Source organism: Lissotriton vulgaris, unplaced genomic scaffold, assembly GCF_964263255.1.
Source record: "Lissotriton vulgaris unplaced genomic scaffold, aLisVul1.2 SCAFFOLD_1062, whole genome shotgun sequence".
NCBI classification, from domain to species: Eukaryota; Metazoa; Chordata; class Amphibia; order Caudata; family Salamandridae; genus Lissotriton; species Lissotriton vulgaris.
In genome coordinates this window covers 266,908-285,683 of record NW_028251002.1, presented here as the reverse complement: position 1 = coordinate 285,683, position 18,776 = coordinate 266,908, and the positions used below count along the sequence as shown (strand labels likewise).

Below are 18,776 nucleotides of genomic sequence, written 5' to 3'. Positions count from 1 at the left end.
CCCTCACCAAACATGGCCGCCGATGTTTCCATGATCTAACAATTTAGTACATCCGGTCCATGGACGAAACATTACTAATGAATTTTAGATGTATTCAATCTACACGTCTCAGTAACAGTATCGCGTAACTATCCAAACTTTACCTAACCACGGAGTTTAAAAACACAATTCATTTTTATTTAACTCCGCTTGTACAATCACACGCGTCCTCAATAACTTCCGGGTCAGTACCTTTAAATGTTGAAATATGAGCTCAGTCAGTCTGAATGACCATTGAGCCACGACACGTCGCTTTGCCGATCGAGGAGCCGCTATTAATATCGCATCAGACCGCAGCAAAAGTAAGTGTTAGAAATCGCCGTGCATTGACTCTATAGCCGCGCCGGCTGCTGTTAACAATTAATTGCAAACTAGTCCGTCTCCCCGTACCAACAACCACTTTTAACATGACCTGTCTATTCGCATAGCGTACACTGCTAATTAATTCAGCAAGCAATGTTCAGCTACAAATAATAGCCTATAGCCGTCGGTTGCTGATGTTTCCATAGCTTCATGGCTAATTAACTCAGCGAGCAATTTTCAGCTAAAAATGAAAGTTTATAGCCGCCGGTTGCTGACATCCACGCAGCTTCATGGCACCACCCAAACATATGGGTCCCTCACTCGTGCTTAAGAACACAGTGAGTATTGCTAGCTATTATTTAAACTCTAATAATAGCCATTCTGTACTGTGGCTTTTTACTTCAAAACAAACATGCCTAGTCTGCATTCGTGAAACGGCTATATCCATTACTGCACAGATTTGACCAAGCTATAAATCACAATTTGTCTGTGTTTAATATTGGCAAGATCGGTGGCTTTATTGGAATTCTTTTTCCTTTTAGATAAACTACAGATTCGATCTACGTCTAACACCTCTTTTGAAATAACCCGTGTTGATCAGCAAACTAAGGTGATTTCTCTTTTATTATATGGTTGCTATAACCTTGCTAGGTATTAAATCTTGTCACACTGTTCGTGACTTAATGTCGTGTGTCTAGTCCGCATTACTTACAACCAGTTTTTGTGTCACGTTCACCTATGCTTACACATTGAGAACAAATTCCTTTTCTCTGAATTTTTTCAGTGAACGCACAGAATAGAACATCGTTCCGCACCACAGGTGTTTTCATTCACCTTACGCAACTAACGAAGGCGTTTTGTATTTCTTTTAAGGTAGGCACTATTTTCTTTACTACCAAGTCCTCCTCCTTACTCCGTGAGATTAAGCATAACGTAGCGTTTCACTCCCCTTCTTTCAGAATTTTATTGAGGCTACATCTAAACTTGACAGCCAATACAAGGAGGCTCATCCTTCCTTACCCTAAGGTACCAATCGTTTGTAGATATGTTTAGACACGAAACACATGCCATCTTAGGTCCATGTTAAGTTTTAAATAATCCAACCACCTGTGGTGTTCTTCCCAGCTCCTGAGAGTAGATTCATGATGACAAGTCAACCATGTCAATCAAAACTGTATTGCGATAAATGTTTTCATATGTATCTTCAGCATTATCAAAATTGATCTCTAAGCGCGAACTGAATCTTTTCTGATAAAGATGCTGTTTTGAATTTATAGACAACCCCCCTTCTTTAAGCTAAATCAGATGACAAATTGTATGTCTATTTTATTCGTTCTTTGCAGTGATTCACTAATCTATTTTGCCCTCACTTTGCAAACTGATTGAATTGTGTTATCTCAATAAGATTATACCGTTAAGTTTCTAGAATGACTAAAGGAGTCACGTGACCCCCCTTTTAATTTATCTTTTTGGCAAAAATCATGCAGGAAATACTTGGAAGGTGTATGTTCCTGTTAACAATGCAGTTGTTTTAAATTATAACAGAGCTTTTATGTGTGTAATTTATTTAAACTTTGTTAATGGATATTATTCTATTTTTTAATATAGGGAGTATTTGCTTCAGCAATTAAATAGTCATCGTCCTGATGATGGTCTTTTTGACATCTGCAACCGAGACCGAAACGTCGACACTCCATCAACTCCTCTAATGTTGTTTCCCAACACGAATTCACAACCACATTTAATTGTTCATTTTGGGTTGTTTTTCCTTGATTAACTAGGAGCTGATGTGTTAAGTCATGAACTGAAGATAAATTGTTGTAAATCTTTGTTCATGATTTTTTGCTATAATTAATTTGTACATCTATCTCCCACAACTTGTTTTCAGTAAAGATTTTTTTGGAAATATAACATTCCTCTGCTCTGTTTTTCTTCTTACCTTCCATTAATTGATTTATCCTTTCAAAGCAATTGTGTTATCCTTTGGATACTGTTGAGTGTGATACTATGGTACAACTCATAACTTAGACCAAACAATTTATAAACAAATCACTCACAGAATACCGGCATGCCCTGGGGGCACGCGCTGTCTATCAGTCAAGGCTCAAGCTGGCCGAAACCAGCCACTCACAGAATACCGGCACGACCTGGGTTCAAGCGCTTTCTATGAAACTGTCCACTCAGAGTAAACAGCACGCAATGGACACTCACAATGCAGTACAGTCACAGTGTGCCTTCACTCCCACATGGAATTTTTGCCCAAAACGAGTTTGTTTGAGGCCATGAGTGCCGATGCGGCTGTGCATGGCATTGTCCTCCCGCAGGCGCTTGGTGTCATTTAGCATGTGGAGAGCAGCTAAGCATGTGGAAGCAATGGTGTGAGAGCCAGATAAAAAGTCAAGCAGGGTGAAAAGCGCGACCTGCCACTCTGATAAATAAAGCCTACAATTGTTAAAACAAGGAGTCCCTAAACATGACATCACCCACGCACACAAAGCCCTACACGATCAAGGCCCGAGCTACCTCAACAACCGCGTCAACTTCTACGCTCCCAAACGCCAACTCCGATCAGCCAGTCACGCCCTCGCCGCCGTCCCCCGCATCCAAAGAACGACAACAGGAGGAAGGTCCTTCTCCTACCTGGCCGCCAAGACCTGGAACTCCCTCCCGACCGACCTGCGCCTGACCCAAGACCACCTCTCCTTCAGGAAAAAGCTCAAGACCTGGCTGTTCGAGCAGTAGCAGCACCCCCCCCTCCCCCAAGCGCCTTGAGACCCTCTGGGTAAGTAGTGTGCTCTATAAATGTCTTGATTGATTGATTGACATACCAACAGCTGCAGGGCAATGAAACTGTAGGTGGTCGGTGCTGCTTTCGATAAAAACTGAAGTGATGCATCAGACCAGCAACCAATAGGGAGGCCGGAAATCGTAAATAAGACAATTGCAAGCAGCGGGCAAGAAGCGGGCGGGATTACCCCGCTATACGGATTATTAGATGTCTCGGAGATACAGCGCATGCGTGCTGCCTAAGCGAGAACTAAAAAGGAAATGATAAGTAGTACAGTGGCCAAACAAAAGGAAGAGTAGCCTCAGAGAAGGTTAATGGGAAAAGAGGGTATTAGGCTGTGGAAAGAGGTTAAAAATAGACTGTGGGGGAAATAGAAAATGGAAACAAGCGTCTTGGGCATACATAATGGGTAGCAGAGGGCAAGGAAGAAACTGCGAGAGTTTGCACACCCACCTTACAAATAAAGGCTGATGGAAGAGGAGACAATGGTGCTGGAACAGAGTGACCAGGTCTGGCAGCTATTTTTGAGCTGAAACTAGATTTCAGATACCTCCCGACAACCATCCTGATTGGATTCTGGTACCAGGTAGGGAGACATTACGTCACATGCAGAATGGCTTCACTAATGGATTCTGCAGCCAGCCGTTATATTTCTTTCCAATTAATCTGGCAGCAACATTATTTTTCCATGGACAAGGTAATTCATTTTTATCAAAGAGTGGTCAATCGCTAGGAGTAGCTAGATATTACAGGCGGATTCTTGTTTGTGGAAGTCACACCCAATGGACCATCAGAAGAAGCAATGGTGCGTCCGGCATTGTCACTTCACACATTACTTTGCCAACAAATAAAGGAGTTCACTTTTTCAATATCTATGCGCACTCCGGGCACTGAACGCAGGCAGAGCAACATGCTTGTAGTGTCCATGACTGAGTCTGCATGTGGTGCGTAAAGACGGACTCGGGACACCAGTAACCTTAGTGGCCAGATCATAACTGGACCACGCCAGGAGCCCCGGGTTCTTTATTTACCCCACGCACTCTGGCCTGGAATACGCCGAGCGTCCCATTACTGAGCACACGCAACCAGGTCACCCCTGTATTATGGGGAGACATGGTGTCTCCCAGAACTATCAACATTACATTCCTCCTTTGCTATGACATGGTGAGAATAAACCAAACTTTTAACAATATAAAATGAGAATAGTAGGAAACTTTTAGAGTTCACAAATCACACTCTATGACGGCGGGATGCTTGTGGAACATTCTTACTTGGTCACAGGATACCGTAGCTTCTTCTTACTGCCACAGGCTCAGCAGTCATCAAGGATTAGCCGAATACAAAGACCTAATACTTCTGGGGCAGCTTTGGGTGTGACCGCAGGTTATATTGACCTTGGCGGCTGCGCCTTGAGTGTGTCAGTAATGACACAGGCATGTTATTGAGGTCTCTGGATATTGTGCTTGCTCCTTGCCCATCAGGGATCTTTGGTTCAGCGTCTTGCACTGTACCAGGACTGGTGTCCTAAACAGGTCCATGGAGGGCTGCTTGTGACCGTCTCACCTGGTAGGCTAGCCGCTGGAAACTCTTCGGTGTTGTCCTCCGGGACTCTCTTGAATTGAGATATGTTGCAGGTAAAAACTCTCATGTCCTCTCCAAGCTGTTTCCGTAGTGCCTTTGACTTCGATCACGGTCCACAGGTTTAATTCGAAGGGTAGCTGGAACTTTCCTCCTGGGTGGAGGTCTTGTACCAGTACTTGGTCGCCCACAATGACTAGGCGTTCTCTAGTGTGTCTTCTCTGTGAGGCCTCATTATTGTTCGTGGTTCGCTTGTATTCTGACTGATTCAAGGGATTTGGTGTCTCTGCCCACACTGGTTGATGCAGGGTGGTGTCCGTCACGGTTCTACCGAAACACAGCCTGCTCGGGGAGATAGCAGTGGTGCAATGAGGAGTGAGTCTGTACTCAGAGGAACTGGTACGGGGCTTGTTCTAGATTTTGACTTTCCACTAGAGCGATGTGAATTGTTTTATTGAGTTCTCATCAGTGTTCCACTTCGCCATTGGCCTGAGGCCCTCTCAGGATTATCCTGCAGTGTTTGACTTTGTGGGATGCCAGAAACTCTGTCAGTTCTGCACTGGTGAAGGGCGGGCCATTGTCGGTGAGAAGTTCACCAAAGAGTCCATGTGTCGCCATGAGTTTTTCAAATTCGGGGATTTTTTCCGCAGCAAATGTTGTAGAGACAATCTCGACTTCCGGATATGGGGAAAAGTCGTCCACCACTACTATCATGTACCTTCCTCCGGGTAGACTGGCAAAGTCAGCACTCACTCTTTCTCATGGTGCACCAGGAGCTGCTTCCATGATGACAGGTGCAGGTCTGCTCGGTAAGCCAGTTGCAAGGCAAAAAGGACAGTGCTGTACTATTGTTTCTATTTGTTGGTCTAGGCCGGGAAACCAGACCTTGCCCCTGAGGCGGTTCTTCAATTTGACTATCTCTTGATGGGCTCCATGTGTGAGGAGTGTCGATTGCTGGGTCAGACTCTCTAGTAGGACAAGGCTCTAGCCTCTCAGGAGACAGCCATCAGCAGTCACTGACAGTTCCTGGTGGACTTTGTATAGGGCTTTCCGGATGGCCTCGGCTGTCATGGTGCAAAGTGGCATCGGGCTTTGCAGAGGCTTCCAATCACCTGAGGTGACTGCTTGGATGGCGGTCCAGAGGCAGTCATAGTCTTTTGTGGCTTCTATGACCTTCTCAGGGGATATAGGAAGGGGCCCGGAGCTTTTCATAACCATCCTCACGTAATCTTCCATGGCTGCCACATCTGCGGCCTCGGGGAGGGTGGCCGGCCGAGCGTGCCTAGATTGGAAGCGCTCCGTCCATCATCCCCTTTTGTATCGCTTTGATAGGAAGTCTGCAGGGTTCGGGGTGCCTGGTCTATATTCAACGGTGAATTGGAACTCCTGCAGCTGCAGAATCCATTTTTCAATCCTCTGGGAAGGGCGTGATGAGGAGCCCTGAAACAGCGGGATCAGAGATTTGAAGTCATTAATGACTGTAAACGGGTGGGCATACAGGTAGATATAGAAGTGGCGGCACCCACACAAGATTGCAATTGCCCCCTTTTCAGTCAGTGATTACTGTTGCTCAGTTGGCATGAGGGTCTGGCTGCCGTGCCAACTGGGGCCCATTCCCCTCATTCTAGTTGTTGTACTAGGACAGCACCTAGGTCAGTGGGGCTGATGTCAACCACCAGTTGGAACTCCCTTTTGGGGTAAAAATATACTAGCATGGTTTCTGCAGATAGCGCTGCTTTAGTTTGTTGGAATGCTTCTTCCTGCTCGGATTCCCATTTCCATGGGCTGGCGGTGTCAAGGCTGGTCCAATTAGCTCCCCAAGCTTCCATAATCTATGTTCTGTAGCTTGTAGAGGGCACAAGATTTATTATTCCAGACTCTCTAGAGTCATGCCCTGCAGACTGGTTTCATTTTTGCTCCGATGCTTGCTTTGCAGCGGAAATTCAAGATGGCCACCCAGGAAGGAAGTTTGGGGTTGTCAGTCTAGTGTTTGGCAGCCTTTTCGAACGCAGCTGTGATCGCGCTTCCTCGCACTGCACATTGCGCACTTCAACTGAAGTTTTCCATATTGCAACTGCATTTTGTTTCAAGACCGAGTATTTTGGGTAATGTAACTAGCGTTTTAGACCAAAAATCAGAGCAAGTGTTCTAGCGGTATTCGGTAAGTCTGTTCTATGTCCATTTACAGTTAATTTTGTTGAAGAAGAAAATTGCCTGAGAATTCCCACCAACACTTATGTTTTGAGAGAGACTTTTGTGCAGAAGGTGGCTAGTTGTTTAGGAGAACATTTTCCCTCAACAAGTATTTTTGCAGTGAGTCAAGTAATATGTCTAGAGACTATATCTAGGAGAATCTTTTCTTTTCTTCAGTATTCTTATTTTGAGAGAGGCAATATATCAGACATCACAAGTAGTAGAGTTATAAGTGAGAGCATACAAAGATAGTCAAGTAATTCTTACTGTACAGAGACTTCTTCAATAATTGATGAGAACGCTTGACAAGGAAGACAAAGCTTCAAGAGAAATCATATCGAGTAGATATAATTATATATAATATTTAGCCCAGGGATAATATTTTGGTCATGCACTAGCACTTTCTGAATTATTTATCATGTAAATTTGCTGATGATATTGTGGCCATGTATAACTATGTGTATTATGTATTTTTTTTTTTTTGTATATCTTTTATGATGCAATTGCAACGAAATAAAGATTATTGAATTGAATATATATATAATTTTACTTACCAACGACTTCAGCATTCCGTTCTTCTATTGAGTTCAGTGGTGGAGCTGGAAGAGGAATTGGACTCTGTTTCACATCTACAAGCAGAAAGAATAAAAAAAGAACAAACAAATATTAGCATTACTGGTGAGCAGCACAAGGTCTATGCAGATTTCTACAAGAAGCATACTTCATACATGTAGAGCGAAGCATCATTTCAATAAATAGACCATTTAGATTACATACTAGCCAACCCAATAAGGACAGGAAGACAAGTAGGAGCATAATTCGCATTCCAGTCCAGAGGAGGTGAAGCAGTGGCGGTCTCTTCTTCCCCATCCTTTCCCCCTCTTTGCTGCTTGTGAGCATATAGTTTGCAGTAGCGGAGTTTGTGATTGATGAATTATTATCTGCTCCTGCGGAAGGATACTGTGCAGGTACTTGACAGCTTGAAGTGCCAGCCCAATAACTTCCGCCCGAGCAGAATGACAGAGGGGATAAATGTTAAAGGCCTTGGTGACAGTTCTAGATGGGATTAAAAAACAATTGAGTGATACTATGTCTGAGAATAAATCTCTTAGAGAGGAGGTTAGAAAATCTAGTCAAGAAGCCCAGTTTTAACACCAAATGTTTGAAGAATCATCAGCCAGTTCAATCTCAGGTTCCAAGGAAAATAAGTCCCAATCATTTAATCCAGCACCCTCGGCTGCCAAGTTGACCACTCAAGTTATTCATGCAATTTCACCCACTATACCGTTGGCAGCTCCAGAAAAGTTTAGTGGGGACTCCCATAAGACCCAGATATTCCTCACCCAATGTTCTCTACACTTTCTTTGTAGACCCATTATTTTTAAGGAGGATCCGTCTAAGGTAGGATTTCACATTGTCCTACCTGAGCGGTGATGCAGCAACTTGGTCGATGTCATTAGTAAATAACAATGATCACATTTTGTACGAGTTTGAGGATTTCAAAAGAAAATTTTGGCACATTTTTGATAGAAGATCCAGTTCTCAACTGCAGATAACAAACTCCTTGATTTGAAGCAAGGAAATCGAAATTTAGTTGCGTATTTCTCACAATTCAATAAATTAATTGTCGAGACCAATTGACCAGAAGCCAAGAGAGCTTCCATTTTTTACAGGGGATTAAAAGATGAGTTAAAGGATGGTTTAGCACAGATACCCAAGCGAACAACAGATGTCTCTGAATTAATTGATTTCGTTTTGCAAATTGATCAGCGTCAAAGCGAAAGAAAGAGTGAAGGAAAAAAAGATGTTTTGTATTTCCCTCCACGCTTTGATCAAATCAGATCCGACAATACTAAGATTAAGGAAACATCCTCTGAGGAAGAACCTATGCAAATTAGTTCGGTTTGAGGACCTTTATCAAAGGAGGAAAGAGAGAAGAGATGGATTGGCAAACTTTGTATGTATTGTGGCAACCCCGGACACCCTGTTAAGGAGGGTCCCAAGAAACCCAAGAATAATTCCTCTGTAAAAGACAGGCTCCACCAGTAAAAGGGGTTGCTCTGGTGGAAGCGAATGATAAGTCAACTCCAGACTCTCAACTCATTGCCACTACCTTACAACCCTCTTCTCCTCATTTGATTATTTATGGCTTGATTAAATTCGGAAATTCAGAAGTGGATGGTATCTCTGTAATGATAGACTCAGGAGCTACTGGCAATTTTTGCGACATTGGGTTTGCTAAACCGTTAGGAATCCAATTTATCAAGAAGGAAGGACCAGAATCTGTTTGTGCGGTCGATGGAAAAAACTTGTCCTCAGGTCTCATTGTTAATGACACCGAGGAGATTTTAAGTATAAGGTTCAGCCTCATTGATGCACCTCAATGTCAGCTCATTTTGGGTTTACCATGGCTCACAGAACATAATCGAAGAATTGGCTGGGCTAAGAGATCCATTGATATGGATTCTGATAACTGTAAGAAACATTGCCATGATTGGAGTATCGATTTTCCTCCTGCATCACCACCCATACTTTTGGACAGTCAGTCCAAATCAATTTGTGTTATGGAAACTCAAGAGATTCCAAGTGAATACTTAGACTTTGCCTCAGTTTTTGATGAGCAAGAAGCAAATTAATTACCCCCTCAACGGGATTATGATTGTAAAATTGAATTGGAACCTGGAGCTTTGTTGTCCTGCAGTCGGATCTACGCTCTTTCAGAAAAGGAAAATCAGCATCTAAAAGAGTATTTAGATCAGTTTCTTAAACATGGAGTTATCTCCTCTTCTCAGTCACCAGTTTCTTCCCTGCTCTTTTTTATTCCTAAGAAGGATGGGAATCTGAGAATGTGCATTGATTATAAAGCTCTAAATCTAGTCACAAGGAAGAACAGATACCCTTTGCCTATAATCTCCGAATTGCTAGATCAAGTCAAAGGAGCAAAGGTTTATGCAAAACTAGATTTAGGAGGAGCCTACCATTTGGTGCGCATGGCAGAAGGCGACGAATGGAAGACTACTTTTCGAACTCGACTAGGTCTGTTCGAATATCAGGTTGTGCCTTTTGGCCTTTGTAATGCTCCTGCTGCCTTTCAGCATTTTGTAAATGATGTCCTGAGGGAGGTTTTGCACCGTTTTGTAGTTGTATACATAGACGATATTCTTATTTTTTCTGTAAACATGAAAGAACACATCTAACATATTCAAGCAATTTTGAGTAAGTTATTGGAAAATTAACTTTTTGTGAAGTTGGAAGAATGTGTTTTTCATTCAACTCAAGTGGAATTTTCCGGTTTTGGTCTGTCCCCAGAAGGAGTCTCAATGGATGATTCTAAGGTGAAGGCTACTAGAGATTGGCCCTCTCCCCGTAATGTGAAAGAGGTGCAGAGTTTCATTGGTTTTGCCAATTTCTACAGGCATTTCTTCTAAACTTTTCAGATAAGGTTTCCCCACTTACTCGTCTATTGAAGAAAGGTTCCAAGTTTGATTGGACAGCAAAATCTGAGGAAGCTTTTGATGAATTAAAGACATTTTTTATCTCTGCCCCAGTCCTCTTACATCCAAATCCTAAATAGCCTTTTTTCGTTGAAGCTGATGCTTCCAATTTAGCCATTGAGAGAACATGGTCACATAGAAACAGTAACAAAGGTCAGCTTCACCCAGTGGCTTATAGATCTCGAAAATTGACTTCAGCCGAAATGAGCTATTCGATTGCTGGTAAGGAATTTGTAAGAAATGGGGTTACCAAATCTCCAAGGGGGTAGCATGGAACCAAGCAGGCAGGCCAAACTTCGGAGGACATGTGAAGCACTCACGCAGTACCCACAGACAACACACCAGGCACACCACAGAAGAGGCAGGACACCAGTTTGAGTTGGAAAAAGATAAGTAGTTTAGTAGGGTTTCCAACCTGCAAGGCAAAAATGCAAAACAGTGGTATCACAACAGGACGCCAATTGGCGCCAGAGCCAAGTGTATAAAGGGGGGATTATTTACATGAGAAGTAAGGGCTGAGTCTGTAAGGCCATAGCTGAAAATAAAGAAGAATGTTTACATAGTCATAAAACCTGGGGTCACAATGGCGGGGCCAACTCAGGCTCTCATCCTTAGCGATGGGCTGTAATTGCAATCTACAACATCAGCATACTCCAACCCACCCCCTGTAAAAGAAAACTTCAGGGCATCACAGTAAATCCCAACAAACAGGAACACCTGTAATAAATCAGCAGTGGGATATAACAAGGGGCCTGGAATGACACGTCAGGCCAACCTATAGACCAACATTAGGCAGAACATAAATCGCCCAGCATTACCATCAGGTAGGGGCCATACTTCTGGACCAGGAACACCTGTAATAAAACAGCAAGGCTTCCTCTACCATAAACCTATGGGTATTAAACATCAGGCGGAGCAGGCCTAAATCAAGGGGCAGGGCACCTGCAATACAAGGCACATCAAGGTTTCCTCTTTGGCAGGGGGTATCACCAATGGCATGGAACCATCTCCAAGCATCAGGCAGAACGTTGGCATCACTATAAGCATAAAACATCAGGGTGTTCACAATAGCCAACCCTCTTCATGAACATTAGGCATACACATTATAGAGCAATGGCAGGCATTAAACCATGAGCATGAGCCTAATCCTCCCCACTGGTGCAGCATTTAATGAAGGCTCCCTCAGCATCTGTTCCCTCCCGGCCCACTCAAGCCAACCTATATGGGGGCGTGTCCTTAGGCCATAAACACACTGGGCGCGAAATTCAGCAAAAGCACTGCCTTACGCCACACTAACACCAACCCCAGGGCCTACACTAGCTGGCATTCACCTGGACCCCCAGGTAGGGGTTTACTAATGTCTTGGCCCAGTTCAGAGGCATGGCAGTTCCAAAAGTACTTCTCTCTGGGGGCTCTGGTGTGCAATTAGGGCCAACGAGCTCCAGTACAATGTCTCCCGGGGTGGGGGGGGCTGCTCTTCCTTTAGGCAGATTCCCAGAAGATGGGGAGGGGCGAGCACCGACCCTGTGCCCAGACATACACCCCCCAACTCCCCTACAAGCAGCCCCACTCACCGGCGTCCAAAGGATGACTCCTCTTCCCATGCAGGGCTCACTCTCCTCAGTGGCTGGTGCGGGGCTTCCCTGTCCAACCGGGAGCCCCGCAGGACACTTGCAGCACCTTCTCGCTGCTTCTGGTTTCACCCGGGCCCCTCCTACCTCACGGGGACCCGGGGCTTCGAGGCGGAGGGGGCAGGCACTGGCAATGTGCCTCGAGACCCCACCGCGCAGCACTCTCTGACAGAGCTCTCCTCACAACCGAGGGCTCTCTTCAGCTTCGAGTCGGAGGGGGCAGGCACCGGCAATGTGCTTTGAGGGCCCCCCTTCCTCTCCGGGCTCTGGCCGCAACACTCAGGGCTCTCCCTCACTGCGGCGTCACCCGGGCCCCTCTTCCTGGGAGCCGGGGCTACTCAGGACCAGATGGCGGCGCTTTTCCTGTGGTGGCGGGGCTGGCATTGACAGTGTGCCCCGGCCCCACCTCTTCCACCAGCCCCGGTACTCGGGGCGCAGAGCGGCGGGGTAGGCTCCCGCTCCGGTCTTGCTGCTACGGATGGCGTCTTGCTTTTACCCGGGCCCTTCTTCCTGACAGGAGCCCGGGGTTTCCAAACGGCCTCGGAGAGGCCACCGGGGACGAGCGCGATGACTCGGCCCGCGCGGGGGAAGCCTCCCCCCTCCCACGGGGCTCCCTCGACCTCCCGGGAGCCCCGCAACGCTTTTGGCTCGCTTCTTCTGGCTGCCCAGCCGGCAGCCAATCGCTGCGCGGCCTTCAGTGGGCGCGGCAGCACGGCCAATCCGACGGGCTGATGACGCGTCTTCCTCCCCCAGTCACATGATGGGGATCAGAGCGGTTTCAGGGCCTAGTGCGGCCCTTTCTCCACTTCGGCGGCCCTCTCCTCACACCGGGGGCCGCCGCAACGGTATCCATGACCGTGGTGGTCCCTTCAAGGCGGCGCCGGGCCGCGGCTGTAATTTTCACCAATTTACAACCGGCGCAAGGCAGCGGCAAGACTCCTCGGGCTGCGGCGGTGATATCGGCGGCAATAAGGGGTAGGCTCCCTTTTAATTAATTATTTATCTGTCGCTATTCTCCACAGAAAAAGGGGCGCTTTTCTCAGATGACAGCTCCTCCCTCAGCCCACACAGTTCTCAGGGCCAACAGCACTTCGGGGGCCACACAAATCACAGGGCACAGTCCCTTGGGGGCACAATCCTCCCCAGGCAGCTCCACAGGCAGCAACAGTCTTTGGACTCCCAGCGCTTAGGGGGCGATACTGCAGTTTATGCCAGTCAGCAGTCCACAGCCCTTCACCATAGGCACCTCACAGCCCAGCGCTTCCAAAGGGGCCACAGCTTCCTTGGGGGCATCAACCTCCCCAAAACAGCGCTATTGCAGCACAGCACCTGGCAGCACACCTCACAGGGGGGCGAACAGCCCCACAGTCAGCCTCAGGGGCACACTCCTCACCTCCTGGGCGCTTCTTCACGCAGTGCTGGCGTGGTACCCGGTCCAAACCGCGTCAGTGACCTGGGTAGGGGCCCTCCCTTGTCAGGGGCCCAGGGGACAGCAGGGGGGGGGGGGGTTTAGGGGTGCAGGGCCCAGCTCACAGGCCCATGTGGTGGTAGCAGCTCGCAGCAGGTCCCCTCTCTTTCTAGTCCCAGCTCTGACTGACTCTCTGGTGGCACATCCCCCTTACTTATACCCTCCTCCCAGGCAGTGCCAGAAACTTCTAGAATGTTGGCAGAGCTGGCCTAAACTGGCTCAAGGGGAGGGGGTGAGCACCCTGGGTGCCAGGCTTTCCCTCCAAAAGCTAGGGGTGGCTGGGTAATATTACCTAGACCGCTGACCTATGCCAGTCCGGTGGCAAAACCCATGGCCATGGCATCTATTTTAAACACGGTACATTTTAGTCAGGTGCATTTCTAAAATGGGGAAATTTACAAGTGCTCACACCATTACATAGCATTACACTTTTAACAAGGTGTCTCACACCACTCATGGCCTATACAGGTTTAATCCCATGGGGGAGACATTCCAAATTAGGGGGGGCAAAAGCGAAAAATGTTGGGGGAAAAGGCCAAGTCCAACAGAGTTATTAGCAGTTAAGGATGCTTTTCAAGAGTGGAGACACTATTTGTTGGGTGCAAGGCATGAAATAACAGTATTTACGGATCATGTGAATGTTCAATTTTTAAAACCTGCGCATAAACTTAACCCCAGACAGTTGCGGTGGTCTTCATTTTTTGCTGATTTCAATTTTGTTTTGACTTATAGGCCTGGATCTGCCAACGAAAAATCTGATGCCTTGTCTCGTCTAGACACTGGAGAATTTGTTTGGACAAGTGAGAAAGAGTTGATCATTCCTAAGGAGAAGATAGTTGGAGTTATCTTGTTCCCTGAATTTGAAGACAAATTGCGCAAATCCTTCAACAGTGTGGAACTTAGTGAGTGGACCAAGGAAGGTACTGGAAGAGAAGTTAAGAACTGCAGACCTTACTTCAAGGGAAATCTTTTCGTTCCTAATGATGAGCTTCAAATGATGGTTATTCAACATTTTCAAGATGACTTACTGGCTGGTCACAAGGGAGTAAAGAAAACCTTGGAATTGATTCAAAGAGAATTTTGGTGGCCGGCTATGGAGACTCAGGTGGGACAATACGTTGCCTCTTGTGAGCAGTGTATTAAGAGAAAGTCAGTCAGGATGGCTCCTCAAGATTTGTTGCTTCTACTGCCTCCAGCCCCTTATCCGTGGCATACTGTTTCCATGGAATTTTTTGTAGAACTTCCTTCCAGTCAAGGGTTCACAACCATTTGGGTGGTGGTAGATCACTTCACTAAAGTGAGTCATTTTATTCCATTGAAGTCCATCCCAAATGCAACTCAATTAGTTGCCCTCCTCACTCAGCATGTAGTCAAAGCACATGGTATTCCAAAGATTGTTATCTCTGATAGGGATCCTCAGTTCATCTCACATTTTTGGAGGGCTTTCTTAAAAAGATTGGATGTCGACTCTCATTTGTTTTCTAGTTTCCATCCTGAGACTGACGGGCAGATGGAAAGAGTAAATCAGGAGTTTGAACGATATTTGTGTTTATTCCTGATGGAACATGAAGGGGAGTGGCCAACTTTCATTTGGGCGGCCAAGTTTCCTTATAATAATGCTGAGCTTTCTTCCACTGGGTTTCCTCCTTTCTATCTAAATTCAGGTAGACATCCAAACCCATTTGTGGGAAAGCAAGAGAGGGATGTTCCAGCAGTAGAGGTAGTAGTTCTGGAACTTTAAAAGGCTTGTCAGGTGGCCACTAACAATCTCATTGAGGCAAAAGATTCTTATAAGAAACAAGCAGACAAGAAAAGACGTGCTAACCAGATTTATGAATCAGGAGACAAGGTGTGGATTTGAACTCGAAATCTGCGGTTAAAGGGAAACCGAAAGTTTCAACATCGTTTTATCGTCCCGTTTCAAGTAGAGAAAATGGTTAATCCAGTGAGTGTGAAGATTCGTCTTCCCCCTAGATTAAAAATACATTCAGTTTTTCATGTTTCCCTCCTGAAGAAGAGCCCCCCCAGTTTTGAGGGTAAAGGGTCCACCAACTTTAGTTTGAATTCATTCTGAAGAAGAGTTTGAGGTTAAACGAATTCTAGACTCTAAATTTAAGAAGGGGAAGTTGTTCTATCTAGAGGACTGGAAAGGTTTTGTCCCTGAAGAAAGAACCTGGGAACCTAAGACTCATTTGCATGTATCAAGGCTGGCTAGAGAATTTCATAAGGCGCATCCAAATAAGCCCAAAGAGGTTGAGGGAAGAATTTTGCTGGGGGGAACTGTCAGGTCTGGTCCAATTAGCTCCCCAAGCTTCCGTAATCTATGTTCTGTAGTTTGTAGAGGGCGCAAGATATATTATTCCAGACTCCGTAGAGTCATGCCCTGCTGACTGGTTTCCTTTTTTCTCTAATGCTTGCTTTCCTCCCCGCGGCGGAATTTCAAGATGGTCGCCAGTGAAGGAAGTTTGGGGTTTTCAGTCTAGTGTTTGGCAGCCTTTTCAAGCGCAGTTGTGCTCGCGCTTCCTCGTGCGGGACATTGCACACTTCAACTGAAGTTTTCCGGTGAGCGGTTGTGTTTTCCATATCGCTGCTGCATTTTCGTTCAAGACCGAGTCTTTTGGCTAATGTAACTAGCGTTTTAGAACGAAAATCAGAGCAGGTCCTCTAGCAGTATTTGGTAAGTCTGTTCTTTGACCATTTACCATTCATTTTATTGAAGAAGAAAATTGCCAGAGAATTCCCAGCAACACTTATATTTTGAGAGAGCCTTGCATGCAGGAGGTTGCTAGTTGTTTAGGAGAACATTTTCCCTCAACGAGTACTTTTCCAGTGAGTCAAGCAATGAGACTAGAGAGTATATCTAGGATATTCTTTTCTTTTCTTCAATATTCTTATTTTGAGAGAGGCAATATCAGACATCAAGAGAAATCATATCAAGTAGATATAAAATAGTTGGACTGGCACGATGATATGTTGCTAATTACTCTTGATGTTGAACAATTATACACTAGTATTGCTCATTCATGTGGTTTAAATGCAGTTAATCATTTTCTTGGCTATGGGGGCCTGCTTCTCCCCCAGCTATGCGTGTTTACACTTTGGCTGGTGGGAGGAGCGGGTCCTCAATGTCACACATCAAACCTGGGTACGGGAGAAAATCGTGAAATATCTCCGCTATATTGATGAAATCTTTATTGTTTGGCAAGGGGATGAGAATGAGGCCAATCTGTTTATTGCTGAGATCAACGACAACCCCCTAAATTTAAAATTCACTTCGAACATCAGTGCCAAGCAAGCAGAATTTTTAGATGTCAAAATATACATAGATGACAATAGCCGTATACAAACTACCTTACATAGAAAGGCCACGGCGGGCAATACCACGCTCCATGCCTCTAGTCTCCATCCTAAGCATTCTATCCACAGCATACCTTATGGAGAAATCCTAAGGCTGAAAAGAATATGCAGTAATGCTGAGGATTTTCTGAAATGTGTCTCTGAGCTAAAAGTCCGAATGAGGGCTCGTGGATACTCAGACCGAGTGTTCAACCAAGCATTGACCAAAGCGGAAAGTCTTTCTAGAGCCAGTCTACTTTCGGATACTGTAAACAAGAATAAGGCGGTCACCGATGGTGCCGAATTAAATAATGTAGACTGTCCTAGGTTCATTTGGACTATAGTAGTCAGGAGACCAAAATCAGACAGATAATAACCAGCATTGGTCTACTGTTCTAACTGACACAGTTTTAGGATGCATGTTACCTAACAAACCTTTGGTCACCTTTATGAGGGCACAGAGTATGGGTGCAGTTCTGGACCAAAGCAGTCCCGAACTGCAACAAAAACCTAATTGGTTATTAACAACAGGGTTCCATAAATGCACAACTTGCAGAGCGTGCAAGTTTGGCATTAATAAAACTCATTACAGAACTCCTTTCTCTGCTGTTGAGATGCCAATTAAAGGTAGCCATACCTGCAAAACTGAATATGCTGTATATGTTCTGACGTGCACTTGCAGCCTTAACTATATAGGCAGCACAAAACAGCAGGTGCACGTTAGGATTTTACAGCATATTCGAGCCATCTTACATTGTGATCAGGCATATCCAGTGGCTCGCCACTTTGAGAGCACACACAACAAAGACATCAATTGCCTCTCATACTATGTGGTGGCATCTGTCCCCAAACTTAGAAGAGGAGGCAATCGTGAGCTCAAATTAAGGCGACTAGAATCGAGTCTGATCCTCGAGTGTGACAGTAAGTGGCCCAATGGGCTAAACAATACTGAGGATCTGCGTCACTTTCTATAAAAACTCGCTTCAGCATATAATGCCCATATATATATATATATATATATATATCTTTTCATACAGCATCCAATTTGCCCCCTAGATATGTCAGGTTCCCTGTGATCCAGGGAGTTGGTCTAGATACTAGTGTTCCACCTACAGAGGATTGTGTTTCTATATAATGATGGTAGTGGCTAGTCAAGTTCCTTGTTAGTCACTCCAATGTAAATTTCATCATTTTCTGCTTTCTCTTGTACATAGTAATTTACTTTTGTACTTATATATTTAATATTTTTAGATGTGAGACTCTTTTAGCACTTATTTTACACAGGGTGTTTTTATTTAATCTTTTTATATGATGATGTTTTTATACCAGTATTAAATGTCTTTTTATATGCTTTTAATATGACGTATAGAAAGGTAAACATTTTCTTTCGATGTCATGATCAGCATTTATGCATTATATACACAGGTTAATATCATCATGCACTTTTAGCACTTTCTCCTTTCCCTCTGACTGCATCTTTGCACAAAATATAATTACTCCGCGAATTGCAGACTGTGATTCAATGAAACTTTGTGATTTGCACTTCCAATTTTACCCGCTCCCTCGTTGTTTACAGGTCGCTATATTTGCACAAAGCATAATGTTTGCACAGGGATTTATCCCGTAACAGTCTTGTAAATTACATAAAACAGACGGTATTTTATTAGAAATATCTGTTTACTATGTTAAGTTATTATTTCATTGTAAATATAACTTTTTTAGTAGATTATTATATGCTTTTTTTGGGAGATTGTAGAGTCTTTTCTCTACCTTTATGATTATGTGACCTGTGTGAAAAGTGGCGGGGAGGCGGGCTTCACTGCATTATAAATACAAAATGAAATCATTGGGTCATTGCATGTGAACAAGGGCTTTGTAAGCCCGAATGCGTCTTGCCCTCTTGCCTACCAACCTTTCCTGCAATAAAAGACCTGTGAATTTAGTAT

The 18,776-nt window shown here is 44.9% G+C and overlaps 1 protein-coding gene and 1 long non-coding RNA gene across 3 annotated transcripts in view; one reads left to right on the top strand and one right to left on the bottom strand.

Moving 5' to 3' along the window:
* The window catches only part of LOC147663065 (uncharacterized), a 246,011-nt gene that overhangs the window by 133,020 nt on the left and 94,215 nt on the right, over nucleotides 1–18,776 (bottom strand). The window contains exon 4 of the mRNA XM_086950708.1: nucleotides 7,456–7,530. Coding sequence (XP_086806834.1) covers nucleotides 7,456–7,530 — 75 coding nt within the window. The remainder of the gene's footprint in view (nucleotides 1–7,455; nucleotides 7,531–18,776) is intronic.
* LOC147663066 (uncharacterized) lies at nucleotides 234–2,229 on the top strand. 2 transcript variants are annotated; one of them, XR_015305436.1, is made up of 5 exons: nucleotides 234–341; nucleotides 885–952; nucleotides 1,127–1,215; nucleotides 1,302–1,368; nucleotides 1,951–2,229. It is a non-coding gene; the product is annotated as an uncharacterized LOC147663066 (long non-coding RNA). The 2 variants fall into 2 exon arrangements; XR_015305435.1 differs by lacking the exon at nucleotides 1,302–1,368.